The following is a 12,882-nucleotide window of genomic DNA, read 5'->3' as shown; positions in this document are numbered from 1 at the left end:
TTACCTCATATTCATTAAATAATATGGTGCAAAAACCTTCAAACGAGCAAGGAGACCATACCGACCTATGTCAGCGTGTATCTTAAACCTCGTCCTAGGTGATAGTACATATGAATATTTAAGATTTAAGGCAGACTATGCGAGATAGGGACATGGAAAATGCTCCCAACGCCTATTTGTCTCATATTCATTGCATGTTATGGTGCGGAAACCTTAAAAGAGCATGGGGATCATATCGCCCTTTGTCATCATGTAGCCAAGACCTAGTCCTAGGTGATAGTACATATGAATAACCTAGGATTTTAGGTATGCTATGCGAGATAGGAACGTGGAAAAGGCTCCCAATGTATATTTGATTCATATTCTATACATGTTTTGGTGCAGAAACCTTAAAACAAGCAAGGGGACAATAGCGACCTATGTCACCATGTAGCAGAGACCGAGTCCTAGGTGATAGTACATATGAATAACGTAAGATTTTCGGCAGGCTATGCGTGATAGGGACATGGTCAATGCTCTCAATGCCAAATTCATTAAATGTTATTGTGCAAAAACCTCAAACGAGCTAGGGGACCAAAGCGACCTTTGTCAGCTTGTTGATTAGACCTAATCCTAGGTGATAGTACATATGAATTACCTATAATTTAAAGCAGGCTATGCGATATAGGGACATGGAAAATGGCCCCTTATGCCTATTTGCCTCATATTTATTAAATGTTATGGTGAAAAAACCTTAAAACGATCAAGTGGACCATAGCGCCCTATGACAGTTCGTTGCGTAGTCCTAGTCCTAGGTGATAGTATATATTAATTACCTAGGATTTTAGGCAGGCTATGCAAGATAGGGACATGGAAAAGGCTCCCATTTTCAATTTGTCTAATATTCATTACATGTTATGGTGCAGAAACTTTAAAACGAGCAAGGGGACCATAGCGACCTATGTCAGCTTGTATCTTAGACCTAGTCCTAGGTGATAGTATTTATGAATTACCTAGGATTTTAGGCAGATTGTGCGAGATAGAGACATGGAAAAGTCTCCCAATGCCTATTTTTACCTCATATTCATTAAAGGTTATGATGCAGAAACCTTAAAACGAGCCAGGGGACCACAGCGACTGATGTCAGCTCGTTGCTTAGACCTAATCCTATATGTTGGTGCATATGATTTACACAGGATTTTAGGCAGGCTATGCGAGTTTGGGACATGGAAAAGGCTCACAATGCCTATTTTACCTCATACTCATTAAAGGTTATGGTGCAGAAACCTTGAAACAGACAAAGAGACCATACCGACCTATGTCAGCGTGTATCTTAGACCTAGTCCTAGGTGATAATTCATTTAAATTACCTAGGATTTTAGGCAGGCTATGCGAGATGGGGATATGGAAAAAGGGTCCCAATGCTCATTTGCTTCATATTCATTACATGTTATGATGCAGAAAACTTAAAACAAGAAACGGGACCAAAGCGACCTATGTCATTGTTTAGCAGAAACCTAATCTTAGATATGAATAACCTAGGATTTTAGGCCGGCTATGTGGTATGGTGACGCGGAAAAGGCTCCCAATGTCTATTTGACTCATATTCATTATATGCTATGATGCAGAAACCTGAAAACGAGAAACGGGACCATATCGACCTATTTCACCTCATAGACGAGACCTAGTCGTAGGTGATAGAACATATGAGTAACCTATGATTTTAGGCAGACTATGGGTGATAGGGACATGGAAAAGGCTCCATATTCCTATTTGCGGCATAGTCATTAACTGGTAATGGCGCGGAAAAATTAAAACGATCAAGGGTACCATATCGACCTATACCATAATGTAGTCGAGACCAAGTCCTAGGACATAGTGCATATGAATAACCTAGGATATTAGGCATGCTATGCGAGTTGGGGACTAGGAAAATGCTCCCAATGGCTTTTGACCTATATTCATTACATATTATGGTGCAGAAAACTTAAAACAAACGAGAAACGGGACCAAAGCGACCTATGTCATCTTTTAGCCGAAACCTAGTCTTAGGTGATATAACAGGATTTTAGTTAGGCTATGTGTGATGGGGACATGGAAAAGGCTCCCAATGTCTATTTGACACATATTCGTTACATGTTATGGTTCAGAAACCTTAAAACGACAAACGGGACCATAGCAACCTATGTCACCTTATAGACGAGATCTTGTTCTATGTGATACTTTATATGAATAACCTCGTATTGTAGGCATGCTATGCGAGATAGAGACATGGAAAATGCTCCCAATGCCTATTTGCCACATATTCATTTATGGTGCGGAAACATTACAACGAGCAAGTGGACCATAACGACCTATGTCAGCGTGTAGCTAAGACCTAGTCCTAGGCAGGCTATGCAGGAAAGGGACATGGAAAGGCTACCAATGTCTATTTCCCTCATAATCTGGCATTGCGCGGAAACCTTAAAACGAGTAAGGGGACATAGTGACTTACGTTACTAAGTAGACTTGACCTTTCCCAGATGATGGTTTATGTGATTATATAGGCAGGTTATGTGGGATAGGGAAATGAACATGACTCCCAATTCCTATTTACACAATAAACAACTAAAACGGTGCGAAACCCTTAACACGAGCAAGCGCACGAAGGGACCTATGGCACTTTGTAGCCCAGACCTCGCTTTAAGTGATAACATCCATGAATTACCAAGAATTTTAGGCAGGCTTCGAGGGAAAGGGGCATGAAATAAGCTCCAAATGCCTTCATTGCATTAATAGCAAACAGCGAAAACATGAACACGAACACATATACCATAGCGTCCCAAATCGCGACCTGGCCATACACGGTGAGTGAACATATGAATATCATAGGAATTTATGCAGGCTATGCGGGATAGGGACATGAAATTTGCTCCTAATGGATATTTAGTTATTTATATTCTGGCATTGTTATGGTGCGAAAACCTTTCAACAATCAAAGAGATCATAGCGACCTTAGTCACTGTGTAGCCGAGACTTTACCCCAGATGATTCCATATGTGAATTAGTAGGATTTAAGGCAGATTTTGCGGGAAAGGGGCATTTAAAGGAATCCCAAGTACTATTTAGCCAATATAAAACTTTTATGGTGCGATAACATTACAATGAGTAGTAACCTATGGCACTTTGTAGCCAATATTTGGCTTGAAGTGATGGTATATGGATCAACCTAGGCAACTTATAGATAGATAGGGACATGAAAAGTACTTCCAATGCCTACCTGGCATTACTAACATGTTATGGTGTGGAAACCTTTAAACGAGAAAGGAGACCATAGCGACCTATGTCACCGTTTAGCCGAGACCTGGCCATACTCGGTGTTGAAACATGAAAATATCCTATGCTATGCGGGATAGGGACATAAAATATGCCCATTATGCATATTAGTAATTTACCCGATATTCTTGCAGCGTTATTGTTTATTATTGTGTGGAAACATTAAAACGTGCACTGCGACAATATGGACATATGTCACTGTTCAGCCGAGACCTTGCACTAAATGATGGCATATATTTGAATAACCTAGGATTTTAGGCAAGTTATGCAGGATAGGACATGATAAGACTCCCAATACCTAATATCCAATATACAACTGTTATGGTGCGATAACCTTAAAACAAGCAAGCGAACCATAGGGACCATTGCCACTGTATAGCCGAGACTGGTTTAAGTTTATGGCATATGTGAATCACTTAGGATTGTAGGGTGATAATGCGGGATAGGGACATGAAATAAGCTCCCAACACCTACCTGACCCACATACATACCGTTTATGTTGCGGAATCCTTACAACGAACAAGGGTACCATATCGACCAATATCACAGTGTAACTGAGACCTGGCTCTTGGTGAGGCCTTATGTGAATAACTTTTTCGAAAGGCTATTCGAGATAGGGAAATACATTTGGTTCTTAATGCGTGTTTAATGTGTGTATATAAATGTGCCTGTCATAGGCAATTAAATAAATAAAAAGGTCCAGCTTTTATTTGTATTTAGGGTTATTACGATGTCTACACCTTATTGTGTGATGGCCGTAAACAACAGTGGACTTTAGTATTTACTTAAGAAATGAATTGCTGGGTTGATGTCATTATCGGGGTATGAACGCAATTGGGCTTGGCAAAGTGTGTGAAGCCCGAAACTGTGGACTCTGCTGTATAATTAACATAAATACACTGTCATATCGATCATAACATTGACATAACACCTTTGGGTGTGCACCGTCTTTCATGGAATCCCAAAATATGTTGTTAAACTTATAAAGCCAAAAGGGGGTTGAGGCCTAGGGTACCCTAATAAGATTCGCTATTGCAGTAAGGGGCGGTCCACGATTTGATATTTCCTAGGGATCACAACTAAGTCTTGATCCGTCTTCCCCTTGAAGCATAGAATATGGGGCATAAATAAATAAGGAGATTTGAGGGTTCTTACGCTATAATATCGCTATGTCTAAATTCAGTCTTGAACTGTGCACTTTGGTGTAATATTTGTTTATTTATATGGACATAAAACATTAATTTTATGGCGTCACATTGGGAATGTGACGTCTTCCATGTTAGCTGAAAATATGTTAACACCTAAACAAATGCGCGGCTAAAATAATTCTAAAACTGTGCATTTTGTAATACATACACATGACAGAGGCTTGGAACTATCCCGGAATACGGTGAAGATGTTTGCCGTTACATAATGTCGTATCCCGGAGAGCAATGCTGATTTGTGATAAATGCATATTTATATACTTGATGTATGCTTATTAATGACAGGCTTTGATAAATTACCGCTTCAAATGGCCACGTTCAGGAAAGGATACTAACACATTCATAAGTTTACAAAATGTTACCATATTTTTAAATATAATTCATTCAAGAAATATATTGTATATATGTAGCATACGTTTATAGACCTAAACATAATGATAATGCTACTTATCTTTATCTAAAAGTAAACATATTGGATACTCAACAACACTGCTAAACGAAAAGCCCTCTTTTCCCCTGTAAGTAATCACTGTTTTCTCTCCTGCACCTCTTATACCATCCAAAATGTTACCCCTGTGTACCCTCCGTGAATACGGATGTTCGGTAGCAGTCAATCGTTTAGTCATCATTCGATTGTTCATCGTAAGATGCGAATCGGGGATCCCAAATTTCTTTCTATAAGGCATTGAAGGTAAATTTCGGCAATATATGTCTCTAAAAAATATAAAGCTATTGTTTTTGTTACAGGTACTATGTTACGACTGTTTCTTATATAGGGCCAATTTAAATTCGAAACTGTGCTAGAAACACCCTACATTTCAAATCTGAAGCTAAGCTTTAAAGCTGTAATCTCACAGATTGAACGTTTTGACACCTTTTTTTGTCTTGGAACGAGAATATTTTTGCGTAAATATCTGCAAACCAATGGTAAAAGACTGCTGACTAAAGATCAGATCGCAGCTTTATATATTTCCGTCCCAAAATTTATTTTTTATGCATTTTTCTTAAACCGTTAGTAACGGTTTAAGCCATAAAACATTAAATTCGGAATGGAAATATGAAGATCTGCGATCTGATTTTTTGTCAGCAGTCTTCACTGGTAAGCAGATATTTACGCAATATTTTCCAATTCCAAGACAAAAAAAAAATAAAAAAATTGGAAAAACGGTAAATCTGTGAGAGGGCAGCTTTAAACCTGATGTCTGCAACCCGGTGTTAATCAATCTCCAACGCAGTGTTCTCAATAATTTACATTTCATTTACCAAAATAACGTTTTTTTTCTATTGAAACGGGATTTTCATGTTGTGTGCTCAAACACCTTAGCGAAGTATATTCATGTGTTCGTTCATTATGCTCAGACAAGAGATTCCCCAGATCAATGGCCTATGTGAGGTTGAAGTGATTCCAAATTCCTACCACTCTGGCAATATTCATGTTAATTGAACATAAACTCGTGAATGCCTCGAACATGAGCCATCACAGCATATTGAGGCATAAGGCAATGCTCACATGTTAATGTGCTCGAACCAGACTTTTCCGAATACAATGGTATATTTGAGGTTGAAGAAATTCCAAATGCCGACCACTCTAGCATAGTGGCAAAAGCCATGATAATTTTAAGCAAACGCATCAATGCCTAGAACATGAGCCATGAAAGAGTATTATTATTATCTATAGTTCACATTATAGGCCCTGAACCTAGTTATCATTAAACTTTCTGTTAAGGACCTCTTAGTCGAATAATCGGGTCAGTCCGTCCCAAAAATGGCGTTTGCAGCAGCAAAGTTCAATTTTCGAGCTCTATTTTCGGCTATTCAGTACAACAGCTCCAGCGAAATAAATTGATCATAAAGTAGGCCTCGTGGCCTAGTTCATCCCTACACTTATCGTTATGTCCACTAGGTAAAATTTTTGGGTCAGTTTGTCCCTATCCCGCATAGCCTGCCTAAAATCCTAGGGTATTCACATGTGCCATCACCTAGGGCCAGGTCTCGGCTACACAGTGACATAGGTCCCTATGGTCCCCTTGCTCGTTTCTGCGAGAACGAGCCTTACATGTATGGTAGGGGTCAGTGGGGCTTATATTGCCCATATACGCACAATGTTGGGCTAAGGACGGGGCCAGACTAAAATCCTCGTAGTATTAACAGTTTCCCCGAATGTATAACACCGCCAGGTAACCCTTGGATACAGTGCCATTGGTCCCCTTGCTCGTTTTTAAGGCATCCGCACCATAACAGTGTCTGAATATGGGCCAAGTTGGCATGGGGGATCGAGTTCATGTCCCTATCCCGCATAGCCTGCCTAAAATCCTAGGGTATTCACATGTGCCATCACCTAGGGCCAGGTCTCGGCTACACAGTGACATAGGTCCCTATGGTCCCCTTGCTCGTTTCTGCGAGATCGAGCCTTACATGTATGGTAGGGGTCAGTGGGGCTTATATTGCCCATATACGCACAATGTTGGGCTAAGGACGGGGCCAGACTAAAATCCTCGTAGTATTAACAGTTTCCCCGAATGTATCACACCGCCAGGTAACCCTTGGATACAGTGCCATTGGTCCCCCCTTGCTCGTTTTTAAGGCATCCGCACCATAACAGTGTCTGAATATGGGCCAAGTTGGCATGGGGGATCGAGTTCATGTCCCTATCCCGCATAGCCTGCCTAAAATCCTAGGGTATTCACATGTGCCATCACCTAGGGCCAGGTCTCGGCTACACAGTGACATAGGTCCCTATGGTCCCCTTGCTCGTTTCTGCGAGAACGAGCCTTACATGTATGGTAGGGGTCAGTGGGGCTTATATTGCCCATATACGCACAATGTTGGGCTAAGGACGGGGCCAGACTAAAATCCTCGTAGTATTAACAGTTTCCCCGAATGTATCACACCGCCAGGTAACCCTTGGATACAGTGCCATTGGTCCCCCCTTGCTCGTTTTTAAGGCATCCGCACCATAACAGTGTCTGAATATGGGCCAAGTTGGCATGGGGGATCGAGTTCATGTCCCTATCCCGCATAGCCTGCCTAACATCCTAGGGTATTCACATGTGCCATCACCTAGGGCCAGGTCTCGGCTACACAGTGACATAGGTCCCTATGGTCCCCTTGCTCGTTTCTGCGAGAACGAGCCTTACATGTATGGTAGGGGTCAGTAGGGCTTATATTGCCCATATACGCACAATGTTGGGCTAAGGACGGGGCCAGACTAAAATCCTCGTAGTATTAACAGTTTCCCCGAATGTATAACACCGCCAGGTAACCCTTGGATACAGTGCCATTGGTCCCCTTGCTCGTTTTTAAGGCATCCGCACCATAACAGTGTCTGAATATGGGCCAAGTTGGCATGGGGGATCGAGTTCATGTCCCTATCCCGCATAGCCTGCCTAAAATCCTAGGGTATTCACATGTGCCATCACCTAGGGCCAGGTCTCGGCTACACAGTGACATAGGTCCCTATGGTCCCCTTGCTCGTTTCTGCGAGATCGAGCCTTACATGTATGGTAGGGGTCAGTGGGGCTTATATTGCCCATATACGCACAATGTTGGGCTAAGGACGGGGCCAGACTAAAATCCTCGTAGTATTAACAGTTTCCCCGAATGTATCACACCGCCAGGTAACCCTTGGATACAGTGCCATTGGTCCCCCCTTGCTCGTTTTTAAGGCATCCGCACCATAACAGTGTCTGAATATGGGCCAATGTTGGCATGGGGGATCGAGTTCATGTCCCTATCCCGCATAGCCTGCCTAAAATCCTAGGGTATTCACATGTGCCATCACCTAGGGCCAGGTCTCGGCTACACAGTGACATAGGTCCCTATGGTCCCCTTGCTCGTTTCTGCGAGAACGAGCCTTACATGTATGGTAGGGGTCAGTGGGGCTTATATTGCCCATATACGCACAATGTTGGGCTAAGGACGGGGCCAGACTAAAATCCTCGTAGTATTAACAGTTTCCCCGAATGTATCACACCGCCAGGTAACCCTTGGATACAGTGCCATTGGTCCCCTTGCTCGTTTTTAAGGCATCCGCACCATAACAGTGTCTGAATATGGGCCAAGTTGGCATGGGGGATCGAGTTCATGTCCCTATCCCGCATAGCCTGCCTAAAATCCTAGGGTATTCACATGTGCCATCACCTAGGGCCAGGTCTCGGCTACACAGTGACATAGGTCCCTATGGTCCCCTTGCTCGTTTCTGCGAGAACGAGCCTTACATGTTTCCTCGAGATTAATGCTCTTATTGTATTGATTTTGATGGTGATACGGTGCTAGCACCGCATCCCCGCGGTGATATGGTGATACGGTGCTACGGTGCTAACTTCACGCACATAGATATAAATACAATAAGAGAAATCACTGATTCCTGCGGAAATAATGACTGTGATTTAATTTGGTTGTGGTCAATGAGACCTTTAAATTTGACCTTCGTTACATATTGGGCGCCCCAAGCAGACGGCATTAAAAACATGTCCAATCTTATATTAATGTCTTTTAAACTGTTATAGTTATTATTATTATTATTATTATTATTATTATTATTATTATTATTATTATTATTATTATCATTTCTGCTTTGCCAGATTACACCTTTTGCGGAACGAAGCAGACCGGGTACAAGGTATACAGGGATACGGGGACGTATTTCGTCTACCCGGAAACAACAAAGGTAACATCCTCTTTCCCTCAAATAAAATCCAGCATACCTAAAAATGTACGTAAAGTAATATATTTGTTTATAATGGAATTCATTATCTATTTGACGTTCTTCAAACAATTACTCAGCGTGGACGTTTACAGCAATTTGCCGAGAATGGCTTACAACTTCATTCTTGTATCTAGTATTCAACTTAATAAAAGTCGAACCATGTTGAGGAAGTGGGGCTGGCTTACTATTGGATGATAATCTACTTGTAGAGAAAGACCTGTGCATAATTCTTGGACATTTTCATTCACTGTCATTTAATATCATGCTGAAAAACTGAAAAAAAATAAAATAAAAAAATAGTGTCATCGATGTAGGGTGTCCCATGAATCGATTATTTTCAAGAGAGGTTTAATGCAAACAGATCAGATTAATGCGCATTTTTTATTCCATTTTTTTCCCTATTAAATGTGTTGATGTGACCATTGCTACTATCATAAACAAAGCCACTATTATCAATTGTGAAAAGTACAAGCTTTTCCTTTGTTAGGTGGAGGTGTTGTTAATCGGTGGAGGCGGTGGCGGATATGACGTCACTAATCATCGCGTCATGAACGTGACGGGAAAAGCGGGTGATGGCGGAAACAGTAGTTTTGGCGGGTACCTGCACGCATACGGTGGGAAAGGCGGAAGTGCAACTCACGGTGAATATGCCGAATGGCAAACTTAAAGGCCTAGTTTAAGGAATGTTTAGCATGATAATCCCCTGCTGTGCATCTCCTGCTAATTGCATTGGTGTCACATTAGGGGCCAATTTCCTGTGTTTCCGTTTATTGGCTCAGGGACATTTAGGGTCCATTTCTATAATAAAACTTCCTAAACTGCACAGCATGATACTCAGATCAGAAATATGACAAGAGGACCTAATGCAAGTAGATTAAGATCACAGTTTGGGGGTGGGGGGGGGGGGGGGTTCACTTATAGAAGGCCTTTAAGACAACTGCAGCCTGTTGCATCAAATTGGTTATCGATTGGTCAATATTTTCCTAATTGAATTCCTAAAATATCCAATTTTAAACAATTGGGAGCTGTTGTGTTGTATTTTTCACATATTAGGGAATCAAGCATTTCAATTCAATGTGATTTTGATTGTTTACTTAAACTATGAGAAATAAATATGTATTTTGGGGATTTCGCAACGGCAAGATATATTTGTATACAAAAATTGAGATTGTTCATACAATATATAGATAAATATAATATAATTTTATGGTATAATATGAACTTCTACGTCCTAACAACTTAATGAATTATGAACAGGTGGTCGTGGCGGGTTTGGTCACGCTAATGGTGGGGACGGTAGCGACTATACGGGCAGCTGTGGGGTTGGTGGAACCGCAGGCCAGGCACAGCCGGGGTATGCATGCATGCGTATTATTTTATTACTTAATTATCATACTCGTATTGTCTGTCTCTGATTTTTGTCGGATGCAAAATGGGTTTAAAGTAACGTCTATTAATTGTAATAAGTAGAATTTAGATGACATTAAGTAAAACCTAATGATTAAGAATTTGCCGAGTGAGCGTAGCGAACTTAGAAATAGAATATAACCTCATTAGCTGACGCATCGTCAATGACGCAGGAAGTGTACATATCGGATGAATGATAGTAGGTGGACCTTTAAATATCCGCAAAAGTTCTTAATGATAAAGTCTAGTACTTGATGATTGTCTATATTGTAAATGCAAATTCATTGGCTGAACATATAAGATTGTATTCTTAATTATGTTATCAACATTTAATTGCCTGTAGCTATATTAGATATATAAGGTATACATGTGAAATATGTTTTATCTGAAGTCCACGTTCCATCTCCCTGGAGCCGTTTACTGGGTCGGGCGCCTACTCGTACGAGTGCACTGCCAGTGACGTCACGAGGGAGAGACTGGCCGGCCCGGGAGGAGTAGAGAGCACCATGTCCTTTGGTGGGGAGTTATTTAAAATTGTCATTTACACAGTATTTGTCGCTTTGGATAGAAATATGTTTAGAAACGGCTTTGTTTGAACACCAAGTTCAATAATATCCATACTTTGATTGTCTGCAGTAAGCAGCGTAACGTTTCGGCTACACGGAACCTTATGGCATGTCTTCAAACTTGTAGAATTTCAGAATCATTCAAGCAAATCAATAAGTTCTACTAAAATAGTATGGAAGTTTCTCAGAAACACATTTCTAATATTTGTTATACAATTTTTAACTGCTACTTACGCTACTTTAAAGCCGGCATGTTCGGAGGTGGTGCCGGCGGCCGTCATGGTGGAAGTGGAGGCGGCGGCGGCTTCAGTAGGCTGATGGTTCCGCTGGAGGAGAAACAACTGGTTCCGGTGGTGGTCGGCCAGGCGGGATTCCCTTCATACGGCGAGGCCGCTCCAGGTGTCGTCATTGTCGCGTGGGGCAATTTTCAAGTGGAGGATTACGTCAATGACGTCATTAACTCGTGTTCACCATTCATCTAAATGAGGCCTTCAACTTATTCGGCTAAATGTAATAATGACATGTAAACCTTCAATATTGTTAATGTTCTAGTTGAATCAAGTGACGATTGCATGTTTTAAAATACATAAACAGTTTATTAATAAACACTGTATCTTTATCTTAATAGGGAGTTTCATTTTTCGTCCAACACATAATATTTACACCTCAACTTCCATTCCTTAAATGAACTGCCTTTCAGCAATTGCGGTTATCATCCGATGAACGCAACATCTTCGGACTCCACACACTTTGACAAGCCCAATTGCGTTCATACCCCTATAATGACATCAACCCCACAATTAATTCCTTTAATGAATACGGAGAAAAACGCTTGTGGTCATTGGTCGAAATCCGCAAAGAAGAGGGTAATGAGAGCCCTGTGCTGTAGCATACGTGAAGGTTTTTTAGAATAATTAATCTTAATCCTCAGAGTTTGACCCAGATATCAGAACGGTAGACACGCTGGCCAATCAGTGTAAAATGTTGCCTCTTACGTGAAAATGTTTTTTCCTTCTTATTTAGATCCATAATCGAACTTTGCCTATATAGTCCAGTCATATTGTGAGAAAATTGTGCACATTGGGTTAAAATCTTGAAACTTTGTATACATGCAGAAAATGTGAATATGATTTAAAAAAGCTCAGGACCCACTTTGGATTCATCCAATATGGCCGCCAAAATCCAATATGGCCGCCATTACCCTAATTGTGTTAATATATTGTTGCGGTACTGTGGTACTATGTACTGCGACCGCAATTAAGCCATTATTTAGTGATTTTTAATGACTTTTAAGATGTTGAAAGTGAGTGTAAAATGTTGCCTCTTAGGAGAAAATGTTTTTTCCTTCTTATTTAGGACCCAGTGTTCCAAAAAGATCCATAATCGATCTTTGCCTATAGTTGCTGGATGTTGTTATATTACATTGAATGGAAATATTGTCTAGAGTTGACAATTTTTTTTTTTACTCGACATAACCCATATTTGACCTACGACTCGTACAAGACACAATAATGAGCGTTCATGGATACTTTTAAATTATTTCGACATTTGTTATGTCATGTACATGTATGTCTCGATTCTCAAACTAAACATGTGGAACATATATGTCATAAGCAAACGGGTACACATTATGGCTATTGACCAAGTGACCTCTTTTGACCAGACAAAACCACTTGATTAAACACTAGATGCTTAAGACGCA

The 12,882-nt window shown here is 40.8% G+C and overlaps 1 protein-coding gene across 1 annotated transcript in view; it reads left to right on the top strand.

Annotated features, from left to right (window-relative positions):
* LOC128233744 (low-density lipoprotein receptor-related protein 1-like) overlaps positions 1-11,783 on the top strand; it is a 43,084-nt gene extending 31,301 nt beyond the window's left edge. The window contains exons 24-28 of the mRNA XM_052947568.1: positions 9,083-9,168; positions 9,695-9,848; positions 10,465-10,561; positions 11,006-11,130; positions 11,427-11,783. Coding sequence (XP_052803528.1) covers positions 9,083-9,168; positions 9,695-9,848; positions 10,465-10,561; positions 11,006-11,130; positions 11,427-11,662 — 698 coding nt within the window. The 3' untranslated portion in view covers positions 11,663-11,783. The remainder of the gene's footprint in view (positions 1-9,082; positions 9,169-9,694; positions 9,849-10,464; positions 10,562-11,005; positions 11,131-11,426) is intronic.
* The last annotated feature ends 1,099 nt before the right edge of the window (positions 11,784-12,882 follow it).

The sequence above is a fragment of the Mya arenaria genome, chromosome 5 (genome assembly GCF_026914265.1).
Source record: "Mya arenaria isolate MELC-2E11 chromosome 5, ASM2691426v1".
In the NCBI taxonomy this organism is placed as follows: domain Eukaryota; kingdom Metazoa; phylum Mollusca; class Bivalvia; order Myida; family Myidae; genus Mya; species Mya arenaria.
This window is presented reverse-complemented; position numbering and strand designations above follow the sequence as displayed.